Genomic DNA, 25112 nt, shown 5'->3' with positions numbered 1-25112 from the left:
AAGTTCTTGACATTTTCCAGATTGACTGACCTTCATGTCTTAAAGTAATGATGGACTGTGGTTTCTCTTTGCTTATTTGAGCTGTTCTTGCCATAATGTGGACTTGGTATTTTACCAAATAGAGCTATCTTCTGTATACCACCCTACCTTGTCACAATACAACTGATTGGCTCAAACGCATTAAGAAGGAAAGAAATTCCACAAATTAACTTCTAACAAGGCACACCTGTTTATTGAAATGTATTCCAGGTGACTACCTCATGAAGCTGGTTGAGAGAATGCCAAGAGTGTGCAAAGCTGTCATCAAGGCAAAGGGTGGCTATTTGAAGAACCTCAAATATAAAATATATTTTGATTTGTTGGAATCATGGTTACTACATGATTCCACATGTGTTATTTCAAACAAAAAACCTTGAATGAGTATTTTAAACAAAAAACCTTGAATGAGTAGGTGTGTCCAAACTTTTGACAGGTACTGTAGGTAACAGAACATATAAGGCCCTAAAGAGGGTAGAGAGGCGACAGATGTCTGGATGAGGGTAGGACCTATGGATCTATTAATTTTAACCCTGGGTACAGCCGATGCAAATGTATAGACGATGCAAATATTATGTGATGCAAATAGATATAAACAAATTCAAATCTCCTGCCTAATGCATCCCTATGTATCACAGACAGATAGCTGTGTGTGTGTGTGTGTGTGTGTGTGTGTGTGTGTGTGTGTGTGTGTGTGTGTGTGTGTGTGTGTGTGTGTGTGTGAATTAAGATGAAAGGAAAGGAGTATGTGTGTTTTTGATTTTACTATGCTTGTTGAGACCAGAAGTCCTCACAAGGATAGTAAAACAAGGAAAATTCAGACAAGTGGGAACATTTTGCCGGTACCCACATGGAAGAATACTATTTTAGGGTTAAGGGTTAGGAGTTAGGGTTAGCTTTAGTATTAGGGGTTTGGGGTTAAGGTTAGGGTTAGGTTAAGGGTTAGGTTTAGGAGGTTAGGGAAAATAGGATTTTGAATGGGAATCAATTGTTCGGTCCTCACAAGGATAGTAAAACAAACGTGTGTGTGTCTGTCTGTTTGTGTGTGTTTGTGTGCGCTGTGTGTGTGTGCATGCTTGTGCATGCACGTGTGTATGTGTGTGAGTTAGTCAAGCGCAGGTCAGCTGTTTGTTCACCCGCAACCCCCCACAACCCCCCACAACCCCCCACAGTGCCCTTTTTTCTCTTGAACATTTATTGAACAATTAATTTTTTTATGCAAAATGTTTTCACTTATTTATTGCATATTTAGGCCTTTTGAACAGTATGTGATGATGCGACACACCTCTGTATTTCCTGCAATCTGTCATTGCATTGATTAGTCCTGTTTGGGATTCATGCTACACTCTGACAATGATCCATTGTATTGCTTAACCAGTAACTGTAGCAAATATGGTGTATGTTTATTGCGGTGACGTCTGTCTATTTGATTTCCTTTTAGTGCCTATAACGATGGTCTATTCATGTATCCGCTTTAAGTGCGCATTGGTATGGTCTTTCTACAATCGGGTGCGCCGGGGTATTGTGGGTATATAAGCCCGCTCTTTACCATTATCAGAAGGACTGCTGTTGTAAATATTCACCTACACTAATTTCACTGGACAGCAAATAAATCATAATAATATGTAAATACAACCTTTGTTCTGTACCTTATTTTAATACTGGTTGTTCTCTGGTGCTGAAAACCTAAGTTAGACTGCCGGATCCCATGATACCTTAACAGAGTAGCCTAGTAATGTTCTGCTGAAACAAAAAACGGCATGTATTTGGTGCGCATACAGTTAGGCCCTAAAGCTAATGCCAGATTTAAAAAAAATCTGAATGAAAAACCTAAAAGTAGCCTATAGATATGAATTTCACAAGAATTCTACATTCATGGATTTTTATTGCACTGTTTTCTCTTTAGCCACCCGCCCTTCATCCACACAATATTACATAACCCTAAACCTGACCACCCTGAGGATATAACTGCAGGTTATGAGTCAACCCGCGTATCACTACTGTGTGCGTGTGTGCCCAAGGAGGAAGTTGAATCTCATAGTAAACAGATGAGGTCATCTTTAATCAATGAGAGTCCAGTCTGGCTCCAATAAGAGCGAGAGTGCTTTCATGCAATGAAAAAAAAAGAGCATGAGTCATTCACTGACATTGACACTTATACTGTCTGCCTCAGCTTAATAAGAACACAAACAACCACCAAGGAAGAATACAAGGCCAGACATTTTCACTCTGCCTTCATTCTACGCCTCAACGTCATCCTTTCTTCAAATTCATAGTTCACAAAAAGCATTTATGTGGCCACTGTTGAGTGCAATGGATGAAAAAATGTTCTGACTTGATGCTCGGGAATGGCTTTTCTTCATTTTTAGAGGACGATTTGTTGGTTTGATTTTGCATAGCTCTGCATCCATAGCTTTGCATAGGCAAAGCTTTGTGTGTGTGTGTGTGTGTGTGTGTGTGTGTGTGCCAGCTCACCTGCAGAGTATGGCTCCTGTTTCTCGATGAACTCAAACTCGTTCCTCTCGTACCTGGCTCGGATCCACTGCTCCCGCAGTAGCCTGGAGCACAATGGAGCAATGGATGAGTTTCACCTTCTCTCACCTTTCTCTATGGCACAGGTGCCACGCTGCTATGTGAATGAATGATGACCTAACAAGCTGGGAGGTTGGGACACAGGCCACATTTCTACTTATCTCGCGGTGACAGATTCTCCTTTCCTTTCATCTCATTGCACACACACACACACTCCTTTACCTTTACTCCAGGACAAAGAGATTGATTAGCATGAGTAAACAGATTAATAACAGATGATCTATTTTTGGTTGTGTGTAGAGGAGTGAACCTCACCATGACAACAACAGCCTCTCCCCTCTCTCTCTCTCTGATAGATGTTTTTAAGCTGTATGCAGGTCTATTTTAGATGTTTCTATCTTTTTCCGGTGTCTCTTATAATCATGTCAGTACGGTCAGACCGTATTTGTTCATCTTTTCAGAACAAACATCAGATAATTCAGATTAAAGTAATCCATTCAATTGACACAGAACCAAATCTGTCTCTCACATGTAATATGCTTATTGGGTTGGCACCCACAGAGAAAAGTAATGGCACAGGCACAACTCGGAGTTGTCATTGTAGAAGTCACACCTCTCTCTCTCTCTCTCTCCAGGCAAACGCACTGACACACACACACGTGCACACACACACACACACACACACACACACACACACACACACACACACACACACACACACACACACCCACACACACACAAAGGAAGAAGAAGTACTGAAGTGTCTTACATTTCAGTACGGGTGTGAAACAGTAAGCGTTTTACAGTAACAACACTTGACACAGCAGTGATGTCTTTGTATACCACTAAGTGTCTACATACTAATCGACCAGACGTTGTTAGTACATCATTAGAACTCAGTCATGTGGGTGACTTACTTGCAGTCTGTGTGTTTGGGTCTGTAGTAGAATGCTGGAACCTTCTGTTCATACTTGGCTTTGGCTGGTTCATTACCCATGGCAGCCATTAGCTGAGGACAGATGGAACAATAAAGGTTTCTCGGTTTTAATACAAATCAATGAATGCATTGACAACTTATGACGTATATAAACCCTGGATTGCTGATGCTATGTACTGGCCATTGAAAGGCTTTGAAGCCACCGGTCAGCCATATTGGCAATCCCAAGTAGGAGCAGTCTTCCATAGGAATGAATGGAATTCTACAGTACAAAATTACATATATTTAAGTATTTTGTTGTTGTAGTGGGGACAGTAATATTAGTAATCTCCAAAAATCATACTTTAAGAACAAAACATGTTTTCATTTTTTTAATGTTTAGCTCACATAATATAATTTAAAAGTATGTATTAACCCAAGTTGACCCAAGTTAAACAATTTAAAGGCAATGCTACCAAATACTTATTGAGTGTATGTAAACTTCTGACCCACTGGGAATGTGATGAAAGAAATAAAAGCTGATTTTTTTTTTACTAGGATTAAATGTCAGGAATTGTGAAAAACTGAGTTTAAATGTATTTGGCTAAGGTGTATGTAAACTTCCGACTTCTATATATATATTATATATATATATATATATATATTCACATACATACTTACCACCCCTACCTTGTCACAACACAACTGATTGGCTCAAATGCATTAAGAAAGAAATTCCACAAATTAACTTTTAACAAGGACCACCTGTTAATACTTGGCACGCATGGGGAATGGAGAATGGTGGTTCTATGTTATGAGAGAGCATTAGAGAGCTTGCATCGTCATATACTGTTCAATAGACCTAAATATGAAATAAACTAATTCATATATGTTGAAGAAAAACCTATTTGTTCAATAAATGTTCAAGAGAAAAAAGGGAACTGTACAGCACATTTTCTATATTTGCGGGTTAGGGTCAGGTGTGGCCCTCAGATGTTCCCTTTATCACATATAGTCAGGTGGTTGCGGAAGGGGTTATAAGCAATTGCGGGTGAATAAACAACTGACCTGCGCATCCCATTCAGACACACTACTGGAACTGACTGCGGGTCAGTTTTTTGCTTGTTCTAACATGAGCAGACTTAAGAACTTGGATGGCAAGATCTGATCTCAAATCAGGTTGTGACATGTAATAAAATGTACTTGTACCAATGTAATGCAACACAATATCATGTACATGGTCCCAGTATCTTGCTCTCCTGCTTCCCTCTATGGCAGGGGGTTACTGACCTCGACCTCTGAGGCGTCCCATGTCTCCTGCTGGACAGACTTGACCCTGCTGATGTGAGGGATGCCTCTGTGGAGGAGGGAGCAGCCCTGGCACACAAACACACCCAGAGTCACTGAAGCCCAGTCTGGCTCTGAGGAGAGAGGGGAGGGCATGAGAAGGGGGAAAGAGAGGGAGGGAGGGAGAGAACAGTGGGGATGGAGAGATATGGAGGGAGAGGAGGAGAAAGGAACCAAAGGGGAGAGATAGCGTCATAAATGCGGTGCAACAGAAGGGATATGAGCTCAAGGTCCAAACTATAAATACTAAAAGTGCTGACACCTGCAGTTCTGAAAGGTAATAGGTAAATGAAGCAAACCCAGTATAACTGGATAGAGCTGCGTAGAGAGAGAAAGAGATAGAGAGTGGGTTTGTGTGTGGACCAAAGACAGCAGAGCTACAGAATTGGATTAGGGGAAAACATTTTTAGGCTTCGCACAGGAAATGAGCTAGATGCTGTATTTATTCACTGATCAAACTCCACAGAGAGTAGTAGAGCACTGTTCAACAGACCTCCAGGCCATCGCTAGACTATCACACACATGCAAGCATGTACGCACGGTCCCGCACACACAGCGACTACAGAGCTATGACAGGCAAACACATGACAGAACTCTGCAGAAAGCACTGTGCTATGGAAAGAATAAACTGTCAAATTGCATCTGCCACAAACATGAATAGGCCTGCACTTGGCCTTTTTTGGGACACAACAAAGAGATATTCATGTTTATAAGCATGGGTGTCCTGAAGATATGAGAGATGTTATCTCTCTACTGTTGGCTGACTGAATGACCTTATGCATTGACTTGAAAGAGAGCACTCATCCAGGAATTGAGCTTATTCTAGGCTTTTGAAACTCTTGACAATGTGAATGTAGCCCAATCAGCTGATACCTATAAAAATTCCCAGTCTTAGATCAGTTAGGATCACCACTTTATTTTAAGAATGTGAAATGTCAGACTGGTTGAGAGAATGATTTATTTCATATTTCACCACATTCCCAGTGGGGCAGAAGTTAACATACACTCAATTAGTATTTGGTAACATTGTCTTTAAATTGTTTAACTTGGGTGAAACGTTTCGGGTAGCCTTCCACAAGCTTCCCACAATAAGTTGGGTGAATTTTGGCCCATTCCTCCTGACAGAGCTGGTGTAACTGAGTCAGGTTTGTAGGCCTCCTTGCTCGCAAACGCTTTTTCAGTTCTGCCCACAAATTTCCTATGGGATTGAGGTCAGGGCTTTGTGATGGCCACTCGCAAACCGTAGTCTGGCTTTCTTTATGGCGGTTTTGGAGCAGTGGCTTCTTCCTTGCTGAGCGGCCTTTCAGGTTATGACGATATAGGACTCATTTTACTGTGGATATAGATACTTTTGTACCTGTTTCCTCCAGCATCTGTTGGTCCTTTGCTGTTGTACTGGGATTGATTTGCACATTTCGCAACAAAGTACGCTCATCTCTAGGAGACAGAACGCGTCTCCTTCCTGAGCAGTATGACGGCTGTGTGGTCCCATGGTGTTTATACTTGCGTACTATTGTTTGTACAGATGAACGTGGTACTTTCAGCCGTTTAGAAATTACTCCCAAGGATGAACCAGACTTGTGGAGTTCTACAATTTTTTTTCTGAGGTCTTGGCTGATTTCTTTTGATTTTCCCATGATGTCAAGCAAAGAGGCACTGAGTTTGAAGGTAGGCCTTGAAATACATCCACAGGTACACCTCCAATTGACTCAAATTATGTCAATTAGCCTATCAGAAGCTTCTAAAGCCATGACATAATTTTCTGGAATTTTCCAAGCTGTTTAAAGGCACAGTCAACTTAGTGTATGTAAACTTCTGACCCACTGGAATTGTGATACAGTGAATTATAAGTGAAATAATCTGTCAGTAAACAATTGTTGGAAAAATGTATTGTGTCATGTACAAAGTAGATGTCCTAACCGACTTGCCGACTATAGTTTTTTATTTTTTATTTCACCAGGTAGGCTAGTTGAGAACAAGTTCTCATTTGCAACTGCGACCTGGCCAAGATAAAGCATAGCAATTTGACACATACAACAACACAGAGTTACACATGGAATAAACAAAACATAGTCAATAATACAGTAGAAAAAAGAAGTCTATGTACAGTGAGTGCAAATGAGGTAAGATAAGGGAGTTAAGGTAATAAATAGGCCATGGTGGCGAAGTAATTACAATATAGCAATTAAACACTGGAATGGTAGAATGTGCAGAAGATGAATGTGCAAGTATAGATACTGGGGTGCAAAGAAGCAAGATAAATAAATACAGTATGGGGATGAGGTAGATAGATGGGCTGTTTACAGATGGGCTATGTACAGGTGCAGTGATCTGTGAGCTGCTCTGACAGCTGGTGCTTAAAGCTAGTGAGGGATATTTGAGTTTCAAGCTTCAGTGATTTTTGCAGTTCGTTCCAGTCATTGGCAGCAGAGAACTGGAAGGAAAGGCGACCAAAGTAGGAATTGGCTTTGGAGGTGACCAGTGAGATATACCTGCTGGAGCGCGTGCTATGAGTGGGTGCTGCTATGGTGACCAGTGAGCTGAGATAAGGCGGGGCTTTACCTAGCAGAGACTTGTAGATAACCTGTAGCCAGTGGGTTTGGCGATGAGTATGAAGCGAGGGCCAACCAACGAGAGCGTACAGGTCGCAGTGGTGGGTAGTGTATGGGGCTTTGGTGACAAAACGGATGGCACTGTGATAGACTGCATCCAATTTGTTGAGTAGTGTGTTGGAGGCTATTTTATAGATGACATCGCCGAAGTCGAGGATCGGTAGGATGGTCAGTTTTACGAGGGTATGTTTGGCAGCATGAGTGAAGGATGCTTTGTTGCGATATAGGAAGCCGATTCTAGATTTAATTTTGGATTGGAGATGCTTAATGTGAGTCTGGAAGGAGAGTTTACAGTCTAACCAGACACCTAGGTATTTGTAGTTGTCCACGTATTCTAAGTCAGAGCCGTCCAGAGTAGTGATGCTGGACGGACGGGCAGGTGCGGGCAGTGATCGATTGAATAGCATGCATTTAGTTTTACTTGCATTTAAGAGCAGTTGGAGGCCACGGAAGGAGAGTTGTACGGCATTGAAGCTCGTCTGGAGGTTAGTTAACACAGTGTCCAAAGAGGGGCCAGAAGTATACAGAATGGTGTCGTCTGCGTAGAGGTGGATCAGAGAATCACTAGCAGCAAGAGCGACATCATTGATGTATACAGAGAAGAGAGTCGGCCCAAGAATTGAACCCTGTGGCACCCCATAGAGACTGCCAGAGGTCCGGACAACAGGCCCTCCGATTTGACACACTGAACTCTATCAGAAAATTAGTTGGTAAACCAGGCGAGGCAATCGTTTGAAAAACAAGTTTTAATGACTCCAACCTAAGTGTATGTAAACTTCCGACTTCAACTGTATGCATGCACATTTGCACGTGCATAAGTTTGTGTGTGTACATCATTTGTGTTTAATATCATTTTAGCTTACTTAGGCTCAATGTTTCAACTCATTTGAATAGGTCCTGAGCCATTGAAACATCCCATGAAGTGTAGAGGAAGTTTGCACAGCTGGCAAGACCACCCTCTTTGCAGATAATTCTGACACCTCGTTCTGACAAAGCACATTCACAGACACTGGAAAGCCCCTCCCAAACACAAAGGCACTGCAGCCTTGTGCTCCTCACACACACACACACACACACACACACACACACACACACACACACACACACACACACACACACACACACACACACACACACACACACACACACACACACACACACACACACACACACCACTGCTAGAGTGTACAACTCAAGAGAGTCAGTTGAGAGCTAAGCGGTAGGTATAGAGTCTATTCTTGCATTTCCATGTACTCTTGGGATGCAGGGAAAGCTCAGATGGAGATACAGACCCTTTTAAGTGCTGGGGCAAGTACCAAAGAGAGAAACGTGACATTGGAAAGGGGGAAAAAAATAAAGAGAGAGAGATGGGGGGGGGGGGGGGGTTGATCTGCTTTGTGTAGACTTTGTCCACTCTCTCCACTGTATCCTTCAGCTCTGAGTGCCCAGAACATGTAATCAGGGTGTGGCCTCATGTACGTAAACAATGACTCCATCTCTAGGGAAACAATCCCCATCAGAACTGGCCTACTTTCTATAGCCAGAGGTGGGGTCACTAGGTGTGTGAATCAGAGAGCGGAGGAAAGCAAACTGACCAGCAACAGAAAACACGTGCTTCTGTCACTGGGATTTTCCACTTGACATGACTGTTAGTATCGGTAAGGTGGAAAACACATCCTCGTTAAAACACATTGGATTCCCCCTGTGTGTGTGTGTGTGTGTGTGTGCGCACACGTGTTTGTGTGCAAAGCAGCGTCACAGTACAGACAGTGGGGGGGGGGGAATGTTTAATTAGTCAGAACGAGATAACAAGGCTATTAATTGATTCATTAATTGGCCGCCTAATGCCTACCCTCTCATGTTCCCTAGAATGGCTGATGTTTTAACCCCTTCGTCACCATAGCATACATTAGTTAGATCGCTTCAGCAGTAGGTCTACACTACACTGCTTTCACCACATTCTCTTCCTGCTTCTCTGGGCACTAGTCTGACAGAGAGCTGAGAGCTGAGCTAGGCATTGTTATCATGCCCTGTGGTTGTGGGCGTGTTTAACTATAATAAACAAACAGAAATTTGACCAACTGGGGACATTTTGTTAGTCCCCACAAGGTGAAATGCTATTTCTAGACGGTTAAGGGTTACGGTTAGAATTAGTGTTAAAGTTAGATTTAGGGTTAAGGTTAGGTTTCATTGTTAAGGTTAGGGTTAAGGTTAGGCAAAATAGAATTGTGAATGGGACTGAATTGTGTGTCCCCACAAGGTTAGTTATACAAGACCGTGTGTGTGTGTGTGTGTGTGTGTGTGTGTGTGTGTGTGTGTGTGTGTGTGTGTGTGTGTGTGTGTGTGTGTGTGTGCGCGTGCGTGAGCGTGCATGCGTGAGCGTGCATGTGTGCGCGTGCATGTGTGTCCGCACCTGGGCGTCTGTGTTTGATGGCTTATTCGTTCTTACTCTGTGCTCCACTAGACGAGGTAGGTCAGTGACTAGTAAAGCTTAACAGTTTCTCTCTGTCTCAGCATTTGGATGCTGCCCTTCATGGAGGGTACAGACAAATTCCCGTGTGGGAAAACAAAATCGCAGTCATTCTCTGTGGGCTGTGGCCATTGAAGGGAAGCATCCTGATAAGAGAGATGAGGTTGTGTGCGGGCCTACAATATCTGGCCTTATATCAGTAGGACCACACAGGGGAGACATTCTGAACATTAGCATAATACTGTATGGCTTCATCAACGTGTGGGAGCAAATGGCTATCCCTCTGACAGTGGTACAGTACATCACTGGTGTAAATTACCCTGCATAAATCAGTGAAATACACTAATTCCTCACTGTATATCTCAGTGCCAGAGGCGTCACTACAGACACCCTGGTTCGATTCCAGGCTGTATCACAACCGGCCGTGATTGGGAGTCCCATAGGGCGGCGCACAATTGGCCCAGCGTCGTCCGGGTTTGGCCGGTGTAGGTCGTCATTGTAAATAAGATTTTGTTCTCAACTGACTTGCCTAGTTAAATAAAGGTTAAATTATTATATTTTTTTTTTATTAATAAATAAATAAATAGTAGGTTGGTGACAGATGGTTACGGGAAAGCAAGAGAGTCGCTTGCGTGATATGTAGCCTATGATCAGAGGCAGAGCCAGAGCGGAGTCTTCCTGCCCATAATCATCACTTGCTCCACCTCAGCTCACCAGCGGGTTTGGCGCATCCTTCTCACTGCTAGAGAACAGAACCCTTGCTGCTTTGCGCACCCATTTCTGCTAATATTCTGCTTAGCACAGTAGCCTATCCAGTCCAAGTGCAAATACAAGTCACGAGAAGGCGAGTTCGAGTCACCAAGGGTCGAGTCCAAGTCAAGTCACAAGTCTTGAAAATCGGGACGTGAGTCCTGGACTCGAGTACTACAACACTGTCCTCTGCGGGTGATTTGCAGGATGTGCAATGATCAAAGTAAAAGGAAGGCTGTGAATGGTTACATTGCCTATTATGCCAATTTCTCTGTATAAAATGGGCCTTAACTTTGAAACTAGCAGAGATCCCACTCTGGAAATGTGATATGCCCTTAGAGTATATTATGTTCAACAATATATAGAATCATTTGCCAAATCAAAAATGGTACATTGTTCATATTCCTGTTTATATTTTTCTATATTCATAAATTGGTGTAAAAAGAGTAATATTGAAATCAAAATACTACTCATATTACAGAGCAAGCATTAAAGATGAATATGACACCAAGTTTTGCTTTGTAGCATCTACGGATTAAACATTACAGAGTCTTAAAGGGTAAGGCCAAAATGTCATAAATGTGTATATGCCAACTTTAATTAATTATTTCTCAATTATGCTTTTAGATACAAATGTCAAATACACATTGATTGTACAAAACATTTGGAACACCTTCCTAATATTGAGTTGCATCCCCTTTTGCCCTCAGAACGGCGTCAATTCGTCAGGGCATGGACTCTACAAGGTGCCGAAAGCGTTCCACAGGAATGCTGGCCCATGTTGACTCCAATGCTTCCCACAGTTGTGTTTTCTGGATGCCAAAGCGGTCATCAAGGCAAAGGGTGGCTACTTTGAAGAATCTCAAATATAAAATATATTTTGATTTGTTTAATACTTTTTTGGTTACGACATGATTCCATATGTACTATTTCATAGTTTTGATGTCTTCAATATTATTCTACAATGTAGAAAATAGTAAAAATAAAGAAAAACACTTGAAACTTTTGGACACACCTATAAATTCTCAGACAACCCAAAGATTCCTTGATGCCCTTGCAGACTCCCTCTGCCTACCCAAGGACATCAGAGGACAAAAATCAGTTAACCACCTAAGTAAGGAACTCAATTTAACTTTGCGCAATACCCTAGATGTTAGTTGCACCCCTAAAAACTAAAAACATTTGTCATAAGAAACTAGCTCCCTGGTATACAGAAAATTAGAGGTCGACCAATTAATCGAAATGGCTGATTAATTAGGGCCAATTTCAAGTTTTCATAACAATCGGTAATCGGTATTTTTGGCCACCAATATATATATATTTTTTTTTTACACCTTTATTTAACTAGGCAAGTCAGATTAAGAACACATTCTTATTTTCAATGACGGCCTAGGAACGGGGGTTAAGTGCCTTGTTCAGGGGGGATTCGGGGATTTGTTTTTTCAACCTTCCGGTTACTAGTCCAACGCTCTAACCACCTGCCTTACATTGCACTCCACGAGGAGCCTGCATGGCAGGCTGACTATCTGTTACGCGAGGGCAGCAAGAAGCCAAGGTAAGTTGCTAGCTAGCATTAAACTTATCTTATAAAAAACTATCAATCTTAACATAATCACTAGTTAACTACACATGGTTGATGATATTACTAGTTTATATAATGTGTCCTGCGTTGCATATAATCGATGCGGTGCCTGTTCATTTCTCATTGAATCACAGCCTACTTCACCAAACGGGTGTTGATTTAACAAGCGCATTTGCGAAAAAAGCACTGTCGTTGCACCAATGTACCTAACCATAAACATCAATGCCTTTCTTTAAAATCAATAAACAAGTATATATTTTTAAACCTGGATATTTAGTTAATATTGCCTGCTAACATAAAATTGTGTCACATCTCTAGCGTTCATTGCACGCAGAGTCAGGGTATATGCAACAGTTTGGGCCGCCTGGCTCGTTGCGAACTAATTTGCCAGAATTTGACATAATTATGACATAACATTGAAGGTTGGGCAATGTAACAGGAATATTTAGACATAGGGATGCAACCCGTTAGATAAAATATGGAACGGAAAAACTTTTGTTTTCGAGATGATAGTTTCCGGATTCGACCATATTAATGACCTAAGGCTCGTATTTCTGTGTGTTATTATGTTATAATTAAGTCTATGATTTGATAGAGCAGTCTGACTGAGCGATGGTAGGCAGCAGCATGCTCGTAAGCATTCATTCAAAACAGCACTTTCGTGTGTTTTGCCACCAGCGCTTCGCAATGCATTGCGCTGTTTATGACTTCAAGCCTATCAACTCCCAAGATGAGGCTGGTGTAACCGATGTGAAATGGCTAGCTAGTTAGCGGGTGCTCGCTAATAGCATTTCAAACGTCACTCGCTCTGAGACTTGGAGTGGTTGTTCCCCTTGCTCTGCATGGGTAATGCTGCTTCGAGGGTGGCTGTTGTCGATGTGTTCCTGGTTCAAGCCCACGTAGGAGCGAGGAGAAGGACGGAAGCTATACTGTTACACTGGCAATACTAAAATGCCTATAAGAACATCCAATAGTCAAAGGTATATGAAATACAAATTGTATAGAGAGAAATAATCCTATAATTCCTATAATAACTACAACCTAAAACTTCTTACCTGGGAATATTGAAGACTCATGTTAAAAGGAACCACCAGCTTTCATATGTTCTCATGTTCTGAGCAAGGAAATTAAATGTTAGCTTTTTTACATGGCACATATTGCACTTTTACTTTCTTCTCCAACACTTTGTTTTTGCATTATTTAAACCAAATTGAACATGTTTCATTATTTATTTGAGGCTAAATTGATTTTATTGATGTATTATATTAAGTTAAAATAAGTGTTCATTCAGTATTGTTGTAATTGTCATTATTACAAATAAATAAATAAATAAATAAATCGGCCGATTAATCGGCATCGGGTTTTTGGGCCTCCAATAATCGGTACCGGCGTTGAAAATCATAATCGGTCGACCTCTACAGAAAATACACGAGCTCTGAAGCAAGCTTCCAGAAAATTGGAACGGAAATGGCGCCACACCAAACTGGAAGTCTTCCGACTAGCTTGGAAAGACAGTACCGTGCAGTATCGAAGAGCCCTCACTGCTGCTCGATCATCCTATTTTTCCAACTTAATTGAGGAAAATAAGAACAATCCGAAATTTCTTTTTGATACTGTCGCAAAGCTAACTAAAAAGCGGCATTCCCCAAGAGAGGATGGCTTTCACTTCAGCAGTAATAAATTCATGAACTTCTTTGAGGAAAATATCATGATCATTTGAAAATAAATTATGGACTCCTCTTTAAATCTGCGTATTCCTCCAAAGCTCCGTTGTCCTGAGTCTGCACAACCCTGCCAGGACCTAGGATCAAGGGAGACACTAAAGTGTTTTAGTACTATATCTCTTGACACAATGATGAAAATAATCATGGCCTCTAAATCTTCAAGCTGCATACTGGACCCTATTCCAACTAAACTACTGAAAGAGCTGCTTTCTGTGCTTGGCCCTCCTATGTTGAACATAATAAATGGCTCTCTATCCACCGGATGTGTACCAAACTCACTAAAAGTGGCAGTGATAAAGCCTCTCTTGAAAAAGCCAAACCTTGACCCAGAAAATATAAAAAACTATGCTGTTGCGCAGCAACTCACTGCCTTCCTGAAGACAAACAATGTATACGAAACGCTTCAGTCTGGTTTTAGACCCCATCATAGCACTGAGACTGCACTTGTGAAGGTGGTAAATTACCTTTTATAGATGTCAGACCGAGGCTCTGCATCTGTCCTCGTGCTCCTAGAACTTAGTGCTGCTTTTGATACCATCGATCACCACATTCTTTTGGAGAGATTGGAAACCCAAATTGGTCTACACGGACAAGTTCTGGCCTGGTTTAGATCTTATCTGTGAGAAAGATATCAGTTTGTCTCTGTGAATGGTTTGTCCTCTGACAAATCAACTGTACATTTCGGTGTTCCTCAAGGTTCCGTTTTAGGACCACTATTGTTTTCACTATATATTTTACCTCTTGGGGGATGTCATTCGAAAACATAATGTTAAATTTCACTGCTATGCGATTGACACACAGCTGTACATTTCAATGAAACATGGTGAAGCCCCAAATTGCCATCGCTAGAAGCCTGTGTTTCAGACATAAGGAAGTGGATGGCTGCAAACTTTCTACTTTTAAACTCGGACAAAACAGAGATGCTTGTTCTAGGTCCCAAGAAACAAAGAGATCTTCTTTTAAATCTGACAATTAATCTTGATGGTTGTACAGTCGTCTCAAATACAACTGTGAAGGACCTCGGCGTTACTCTGGACCCTGATCTCTTTTTTGAAGAACATATCAAGACTGTTTCAAGGGCAACTTTTTTCCATCTCTGTAACATTGCAAAAATCAGAAACCTTCTGTCCACAAATGATGCAGAAAAATTAATCTATGCTTTTGTTACTTCTAGGTTGGACTACTGCAATGCTCTACTTTCCGGCTACCCGGATAAGGCACTAAATAAACTTCAGTTAGTGCTAAATATGGCTGCTAGAATCCTGACTAGAACCAAAAAATGTGATCATATTACTCCAGTGCTAGCCTCCCTACCCTGGCTTCCTGTTAAGGCAAGGGCTGATTTCAGGGTTTTACCGCTAACCTACAAAGCATTACATGGGCTTGCTCCTACCTATCTTTCCGATTTCGTCCTGCCGTACATACCTACACGTACGCTACGGTCACAAGACGCAGGCCTCCTAATTGTCCCTAGAATTTCTAAGCAAACAGCTGGAGGCAGGGCTTTCTCTTATAGAGCTCCATTTTTTATGGAATGGTCTGCCTACCCATGTGAGAGATGCAGACTCGGTCTCAACCTTTAAGTCTTTACTGAAGACTCATCTCTTCAGTGGGTCCTATGATTGAGTGTAGTCTGGCCCAGGAGTGTGAAGGTGAACGGAAAGGCTCTGGAGCAACGAACCGCCCTTGCCGTCTCTGCCTGGCCTTGCCTCTCTCCACTGGGATTCTCTGCCTCTAACCCTATTACAGGGGCTGAGTCACTCGCTTATTGGTGTTCTTCCATGCCGTCCCTAGGAGGGGTGCGTCACTTGAGTGGGTTGAGTCACTGACGTGGTCTTCCTGTCCGGGTTGGCGCCCCCCCTTGGGTTGTGCCGTGGCGGAGATCTTTGTGGGCTATACTCGGCCTTGTCTCAGGATGGTAAGTTGGTGGTTGAAGATATCCCACCTCTAGTGGTGTGGGGGCTGTGCTTTGGCAAAGTGGGTGGGGTTATATCCTTCCTGTTTGGCCCTGTCCGGGGGTATCATCGGATGGGGCCACAGTGTCTCCTGACCCCTTCTGTCTCAGCTTCCAGTATTTATGCTGCAGTAGTTTATGTGTCTGTTATATCTGGAGTATTTCTCCTGTCTTATCTGGTGTCCTGTGTGAATTTAAGTATGCTCTCTCTAATTCTTTCTTTCTTTCTCTCTCTCTCTCGGAGCACCTGAGCTCTAGGACCATGCCTCAGGACTACCTGACATGAGGACTCCTTGCTGTACCCAGTCCACCAGGCCGTGCTGCTGCTCCAGTTTCAACTGTTCTGCCTGCGGCTATGGAACCCTGACCTGTTCACCGGACGTGCTACCTGTCCCAGACCTTCTGTTTTCAACTCTCTAGAGACAGCAGGAGCGGTAGAGATACTCTCAATGATCGGCTATGAAAAGCCAACTGACATTTACTCTTGAGGTGCTGACTTGTTCCACCCTCGACACCTACTGTGATTATTATTATTTGACCATGCTGGTCATTTATTAACATTTGAACATCTTGGCCATGTTCTGTTATAATCTCCACCCGGCACAGCCAGAAGAGGACTGGCCACCCCTCATAGCCTGGTCCCTCTCTAGGTTTCTTCCTAGGTTTTGGCCTTTCTAGGGAGTTTTTCCTAGCCACCGTGCTTCTACACCTGCATTGCTTGCTGTTTTGGGTTTTAGGCTGGGTTTCTGTACAGCACTTTGAGATATCAGCTGATGTAAGAAGGGCTATATAAATAAATTTGATTTGATTTACTGTATCTACATATCTGCATGTATTTAATTATTTATCTATGTATTATCTAATTACTCAAACTTTAATTAATGTATATATTTATTCATTTATGTATTTATTCCTCCAATGTTATAATGAGGGGGTGTCAAACATCTGTATCTAACACACTATTGGTTGATTAATGTCACGGTGCATTGCTCGACTCGTTTTGCCTGCTTTTGCATCACCTATGTGAAGCTAGCCACAATAATGATTAGCCACAATGGTAGAATTTGTAGTTCACCTTCAAAATAAAAGACCTGCATTGAAACTGACGCAAACAGATACAAATAGTGGAATCATGCCATATTTGAACTGGATAATGCTTAACAAGTTTGGAATGTTGTTATATAAAGTCAACAATTAGTTAATTTGCCCCCAAAATTGTAATCAGTTGAAATCACACTGTGGACGTATTCGACTTCAGAATTGCATTGGGGGCGGACTGAATGCATTGTACAGCTGTGGCCAAAAGTTTTGAGAATGACACAAATATACATTTTCACAAAGTTTACTGCTCAGTGTCTTTAGATATTTTTGTCAGATGTTACTATGGAATACTGAAGTATAATTACAAGCATTTCATAAGTGTCAAAGGCTTTTATTGACAATTACATTAAGTTGATGCAGAGTCAATATTTGCAGTGTTGACCCTTCTTTTTCAAGACCTCTGCAATCCGCCCTGACATGCTGTCAATTAACTTCTGGGCCACATCCTGACTGATGGCAGCCCATTCTTGCATAATCAATGCTTGGAGTTTGTCAGAATCTGTGGGTTTTTATTTGTCCACCCGCCTCTTGAGGATTGACCACAAGTTCTCAATGGGATTAAGGTCTGGGGAGTTTCTTGGCCATGGACCCAAAATATCGATGTTGTGTTCCCCGAGCCACTTAGTTATAACTTTTGCCTTATGGCAAGGTGCTCCATCATGCTGGAAAAGGCATTGTTCGTCACCAAACTGTTCCTGGATGGTTGGGAGAAGTTGCTCTCGGAGGATGTGTTGGTACCATTCTTTATTCATGGCTGTGTTCTTAGGAAAAATTGTGAGTGAGCCCACTCCCTTGGCTGAGAAGCAACCCCACACATGAATGGTCTCAGGATGCTTTACTGTCGGCATGACACAGGACTGATGGTAGCGCTCAACTTGTCTTCTCCGGACAAGCTTTTTTCCGGATGCGCCAAACAATCGGAAAGGGGATTCATCAGAGAAAATGACTTTACCCCAGTCCTCAGCAGTCCAATCCCTGTACCTTTTGCAGAATATCAGTCTGTCCCTGATGTTTTTCCTGGAGAGATGTGGCTTCTTTGCTGCCCTTCTTGACACCAGGCCATCCTCCAAAAGTCTTTGCCTCACTGTGCGTGCAGATGCACTCACACTTGCCTGCTGCCATTCCTGAGCAAGCTCTGTACTGGTGGTGCCCTGATCCCGCAGCTGAATCAACTTTAGGAGACGGTCCTGGCACTTGCTGGACTTTCTTGGGCGCCCTGAAGGCTTCTTCACAACAATTGAACCGCTCTCCGTGAAGTTCTTGATGATCCGATAAATGGTTGATTTAGGTGCAATCTTACTGGCAGCAATATCCTTGCCTGTGAAGCCCTTTTTGTGCAAAGCAATGATGATGGCACGTGTTTCCTTGCAGGTAACCATGTTTGACAGAGGAAGAACAATGATTCCAAGCACCACCCTCCTTTTGAAGCTTCCAGTCTGTTATTCAAACTCAATCAGCATGACAAGAGTGTTCTCCAGCCTTGTCCTCGTCCACACTCACACCTGTGTTAACGAGAGAATCACTGACATGATGTCAGCTGGTCCTTTTGTGGCAGGGCTGAAATGCAGTGGAAATGTTTTTTGGGGGATTCAGTTCATTTGAATGGCAAAGAGGGACTTTGCAATTAATTGCAATTCATCTGATCACTCTTCATAACATTCTGGAGTATATGCAAATTGCCATCATACAAACTGAGGCAGCAGACTTTGTGAAAATTAATATTTGTGTCATTCTCAAAACTTTTGGCCACGACTGTACAGCCTTGCCTATGGAACTTGGGTCAATTAAATGTTCACAGCTGTGAAGAGTTTACACAAATATTAGGGTCATAGCTCTTATTGCAGGACTTAAACTGTGGGAAATTACTTCACTATTCAGATTATTTTGCGTATTGAACATTCATGATGCAATGTAGAGCTTTACCTATGGATCTTGGGTCCATGAAATGGGGTAAGTCCAGAACACAGCTGTACACTGCAATATGAATGTCCAAAATGCACAATAGACTGACAGGTGAGGTGATTTCCCACAGTCAAAGTCCTGCAATAAGAGCTACAACACTAATATTTGTGAGAACTCTTCACAGTTGTATTCTGTGGGTGTCACTGAGTAGGCAGATACCCAATTTAAGTGGCCCAAGATCCATAGGTAAGGCTGTACATTGCAATATGAATGACCAATACGCACAATAGTGACTGGCGAGGTGATTTCCCCAGAGTCAAAGTCCTGCAATATGAGCTACAACAGTAATATCTCTGTGCACTCTTCACAATTGTGTTCTGTGGGTGTCACCGAGTAGGCTGATACTCAATATCATGGTCCCAATATCCATAGGTAAGGCTGTACATTGCAATATGAATGTTGAATATGCACAATAGGCTGAATATTGAGGTGATTTCACACAAAGTCCTGCAATAAGAGCTATGACGCTTATGTGTGTGTAAACCCTGCACAGTTTCGTTCTGTGGGTGTCAGTGAATAGGCTAATACCCAATTTAATTGATCCACAATCCATAGGTAAGGCTGTTAAGTGAAATATTAGTACGCCCCCAATGCAATTACAAAGTCTAATATATCCACAGTGCCATTTCAACTGATTTGTCCTTTTTGCCAAATTAACAAATGATTGTCTTTTGTTGAATATATATATAACAACATTCCAAACTTGTTGAGCATTATCGTTGTATAAATTAGCGACGCATGAAGTGACATGCTATGATTATCGGAGTAGGGCACCGATAAATGCCGTCATATCTGGCGTCTCGATGGATATTGAGGCTTCATGGTTTAAGATGAACATGCAAGGAATAGCTGATTCACGTCGCTTAACCCGCGCTGTGAATTGAAAGGAGGAAAGCCTTTCTGTATTCTTGATGATTGATGTGAAGAATTTCCCCTGACCCATTTTAAGCTGGGATATGAGATATGTGGTGCAAGCTTATGTAAAAAAGCCACTTCAATGTCATAAATGTAAAAAGTCTGGCCAACGGTCTGAGGAGGCACGGTGTTGCAATTGGGATGGGAATCACGTTCCCTGAGTGCCCTGTTAAGGTAAAGAAGGTCAAAGCAGGAAGGATCAGGGCTGTCGAGAAGGTCCCCTATGCAGAGGCAGTGACAATTGTCGAAGCAGTGAGTAGAGATGATGAAGCTATGGCAGTGGATGCCCAACAGTCTGTGGATGTCAGTCAGTTGAGAGATCCTGAAACACTAATCGTGTAGAACAAAACAAAACAAAAAAAATGACCTGGAAATCATTGTGAAAGCGGCTAAAAGGTTCTTGGATCTCCAGGACTCAAATACTGCAGGGAATACTGTCTGAAGATACTTCCCCCTTTCAGGCCCCAAAGCCTGTGTAAGGATCTGAGTACATTTGACTACAATGCATTTTCTTATATATATATATATTTTTTTTTTATAATATATTTTGTCATTCTTTTTTTAAATGATATCTGTTTTTACCCCACCCAGTAGTTGGCAGCAATACACCTTTTGGGATGTAGTCTGCCAATAAATTTAAGAAGCTTGTGCACATTTACATTAGTGTTTCGTTAGCTAAGTTACTGACTGAGTAAGCTAATTCTTATTCCTGTTGTAGTTGCATTTCAGGTGGCGTGGCATTGCTGACAGGCCAGCATGCATATTGAAAGAATCTCAGAGTAGCACTGATTTTAGGATAGGTTTTGCATACACACCGAGTACAATTACATTGACAAGGGGGAGGTTATCCTAGATCACTATCCCTATGCTGAGACGCTTTGTGAATATGGGCCTTGGAAGAAATACCTTGCACAGCAGTCCTTTCAATACAGGATCCTAGAGCAGGGGTAGGCAACCTGGTTCTAGGAGTACTGCAGGATTTTGTTTCAGCTAGGCACCACAGCAGGGGTGCGTTCAGTTCACTTTCCCAAAACATTATTGTATGTCCTTGATCAGACTTGGAGATACGTTTGCGCCGTTCGGTGGGTGTGGCTTGAAGCAATGAGTGAAGTATTTAAAGGGCAGTGGTGCATTTTGTACCCACAACCCAACCCCTAACCATTTGTCAACTTGTCGCTCAGTACAGCACCGTTTCTGTTCAATTAAACATTCTCTTACATTTTTATGTACTGAACGCAGCTCTGACCAACTGAGCTAATTGATCAGTTCAGTGATTGCCTAAATTCAACACACCTGGTCTTCCAGGTCGGTTAAATCAAAACCATGAAGTGCCTGCGGCACTCCAGGACCAGGGTTGCCTTCCCCTTCCCTAGAGGAATTAGTCAATGCTTATGAACTGAATATTGTATATGAATTTCCATATATCAATGACACTAACAAAAGGGTTGAATTGTTCAGAAACACGGGCAGTAAACGCTAACATGGCTTTGGTATTTGTATTAGGATCCCCATTAGCTGTTGCAAAAGCAGCAGCTACTCTTCCTGGGGTCCACAGAAAACATGAAACATGACATAATACAGAACATTAATAGACAAGAACAGCTTAAGGACAGAACATCATACATGTATTTTTTTAAAGGCACACGTAGCCTATACATGAACAATCTAGGTCAAATAGGGACGAGGCGTTGTGCTGTGAGGTGTTGTTTTATCAGTTTTTTTTCAACCAGTTTTGCTGTTTATTTGAGCAATATGAGATGGAAGGAAGTTCCATGCAATAATGGCTCTATATAATACTGTACACTTTCTTGAATTTGTTCTCGATTAGGGGACTGTGAAAAGACCCCTGGTGGTATGTCTGGTGGGCTAAGTGTGTGTGTGTGTGTGTGTGTGTGTGTGTCAGAGCTTTGTGTAAGTTGACTATGCAAACAATTTGGGATTTTCAACACATTAATGTTTCTTATGAAAAGAAGTGATGCAGTCAGTCTCTCCTCAACACTTGGCCAAGAGAGACTGGTATACCATAGTATTTATATCAGCCCTCTGATTACAATGAAGAGCAAGACGTGCCTCTCTGTTCTGGGCCAGCTGCAGCTTAACTAGGTGTTTCCTTGCAGAACTCGACCACACAAATGGACAATAATCAAGATAAGACAAAACTATAGCCTGCAGGACTTGCTTTTTGTAGTGTGGGTGTAGAAAAATCTCTTTATTACGGACAGACCTCTCCCTATCTTTACAACCATTGAATCTATATGTTTTGACCATGACAGTTTACAATCTAAGGTAGCACCAAGTAATTAAGTCTCCTCAACTTCTTCAACAGCCACACCATTCATTACCAGATTCAGCTGAGGTCAAGAACATAAGGAATCATTTGTACCAAATACAATGCTCTTAGTTTTAGAGATGTTCAGGACCAGTTTATTACTGGCCACCCATTCCAAAACAGACTGCACCTCTTTAAGGGCATCATTGGTCTTGGCTTCATAATACAGCTTATTCTTTTTGTTGAGTTTAGTCACTTAATTTCTCAATTTGCAGTAAGTCAGCCAGGCAGATGTGCAGCCAGACTTATTAGCCATTCCCTTTGCCCCATCTCTTTCAACCATACAGTTTTACAGTTCCTCATCAATCCATGGAGCCTTAACAGTTCTAACAGTCCATTTCTTAACAGGTGCATGTTTATCAATAATTGGAAGAAGCAATTTCATAAATTCACCAAGTGCAGCGTCTGGATGCTCCTTATTAATCACATCAGACTAACAAATATTTGTAACATCATCCACATAAGTCACAGCAAAAAATGGGTACGATACAGCTTTAGAACAAAGTTCTACAGTATTAGTTCAAATGTGATCGAATCATGTGGATGATCTTGTCCATGTAGTGTTTGTACTGTAAACACCATGGTAGGTTGATTAATAACCTGAACCAGATTACAGGCACTGGTTACAGTGAGAAGCTTCCTCTTGACGAGACTACTTGATGAAAAACCAGTCAATATTCAGGTCCCCAAGAAATTAGACCTCTGTTTACATCCCATACACTATCAAGCATTTCACACATATTATTTAGATACTGACTGTTTGCACCTGGTGGCCTATAGCAACACCCCAAAAGAAAAGGCTTTAGATGTGCCAAGTGAACCTGCAACCACAACACTTCAATAACACTTGACATAAGATCGTCTCTAAGCATTACAGGGATATGGCTCTGAATATTCAGTGGCAAGAGAAAGTATGTGAACCCTTTGGAATTACCTGGATTTCTGCATAAATTGGTCATCACATTTGATCTGATTTTCATCAAAGTCACAACAATAGACAAACACAGTGTGCTTAAACTAATAACACAGAAATTATTGTATTTTTCTTGTCTATATTGAATACATCATTTAAACATTCAACAGTGAAGGTTGGAAAAAGTATGTGAACCCCTAGGCTAACCTGGAGTCCAATCAATGAGACGAGATTTGAGATGTTGATTAGAGCTGCTCTACCCTATAAAAAACACAACATTTGAGTTTTTTATTTACAAGAAGCATTGCCTGATGTGAATCATGCCTCGAACAAAAGAGATCTCAGAAGAATTTTTGACTTGCATAAAGCTGGAAAGGGTTACAAAAGTTTCTCTAAAAACCTTGATGTTCATCAGTTCACAGTAAGACAAATGGTCTATAAATGGAGAAAGTTCAGCACGGTTGCTACTCTCCCTAGGAGTGGCTGTCCTACAAAGATGACTGCAAGAGCACAGCGCAGAATGCTCAATGAGTTTAATAAGAATCCTAGAGTGTCAGCTAAAAAGACTTACAGAAATCTCTGAAACATGCTATAACATCTCTGACGAGTCTACGATACATAAAACACTAAACAAGAATGGTGTTCATGGAGGACACCACGGAAGAAGCCGCTGCTGTCTAAAAAAAACATTGCTGCACTACTGAAGTTCGCGAAAGAGCACCTGGATGTTCCACAGCGCTACTGACAAAATATTCTGTGGACAGATTAAACTAAAGTTGAGTTGTTTGGAAGGAAAACGTAACACAATGTGTAGAGGAAATAGGCACAGAACATCAAAACCTCACCCCAACTGTGAAGTATGGTGGAGGGAGCATCCTGGTTTGGGGCTGCTTTGCTGCCTCAGGGCTTGGACAACTTGCTATCATTGACGGAAAAATAAATTCCCAAGTTTATCAAGACATTTTGCAGGAGAATGTAAGGCGCTCTGTCCGCCAATTGAAGCTCAACAGAAATTGGGTGACGCAACAGTACAACGACCCAAAACACAGAAATAAATCAACAAAAGAATGGTTCCACAGAAGAAAATGTGCCTTCTGGAGTGGCCCAGTCAGAGTCCTGACCTAAACCCGATTTAAGATGCAGTGGCATGAGAGAGCGGTTCACACCAGACATCCCAAGAATATTGCTGAACTGAAACAGTTTTGTAAAGAGGAGTTGTCCAAAATTCCTCCTGATCGTTGTTCAGCTCTCATCGATAACTACAGAAAACATTTGGGGGATTTTTTTTTTTAGGTTATTGCTGCCAAAGGAGGGTCAACCAGTTATAAATACAAGGGTTCACATACTTTTTCCACCCTTCACTGTGAATGTTTACACAGTGTGTTCAATAAAGACATGACAACGTCTAATTGTTTGTGTGTTATTAGTTTAAGCAGACTGTGTTTGTCTGCTGTTGTGACTTAGATGAAGATCAGATCAAATTTGATGACCAATTTATGCAGAAATGCAGGTAATTCCAAATTCCAGGTAATTCCAAACTGTATGTATACAGTTGAAGACGGAAGTTTACATATACTTTGGTTGGAGTCATTAAATGTCGTTTAATCAACCACTCCACAAATTTCTTGTTAACAAACTATAGCTTTGGCAAGTCGGTTAGGACATCTACTTTGTGCACGACACAAGTCATTTTTCCAACAATTGTTACAGATTATTTCACTTATAATTCACTGTATCACAATTCCAGTGGGTCAGAAGTTTACATACACTAAGTTGACTGTGCCTTTAAACTTCTTGGAAAATTCCCCAAAATGTCATGGCTTTATAAGCTTCTGATTGGCTAATTGACATCATTTGAGTCAACTGGAGGTGGACCTGTGGATGTATTTCAAGGCCTACCTTCAAACTCAGTGCCTCTTTGCTTGACATCATGGGAATATCAAAAGAAATCAGCCAAGACCTCAGAAAA

At 41.7% G+C, this 25112-nt stretch overlaps 1 protein-coding gene across 2 annotated transcripts in view; it reads right to left on the bottom strand.

The window, feature by feature from the left end:
• The window catches only part of LOC106589331 (arf-GAP with dual PH domain-containing protein 1), a 46573-nt gene that overhangs the window by 12721 nt on the left and 8740 nt on the right, over positions 1 to 25112 (bottom strand). For both annotated transcript variants that reach the window (XM_014179175.3, XM_014179176.3), the window contains exons 2-4: positions 4775 to 4905; positions 3486 to 3577; positions 2512 to 2594 (exon numbers count right to left, since the gene is read on the bottom strand). In XM_014179175.3, the coding sequence (XP_014034650.1) occupies positions 2512 to 2594; positions 3486 to 3577; positions 4775 to 4905 (306 nt within the window). The remainder of the gene's footprint in view (positions 1 to 2511; positions 2595 to 3485; positions 3578 to 4774; positions 4906 to 25112) is intronic.

The sequence above is a fragment of the Salmo salar genome, chromosome 28 (assembly GCF_965601325.2).
Source record: "Salmo salar chromosome 28, fSalSal1, whole genome shotgun sequence".
Classification (NCBI taxonomy): Eukaryota; Metazoa; Chordata; class Actinopteri; order Salmoniformes; family Salmonidae; genus Salmo; species Salmo salar.
This window is presented reverse-complemented; position numbering and strand designations above follow the sequence as displayed.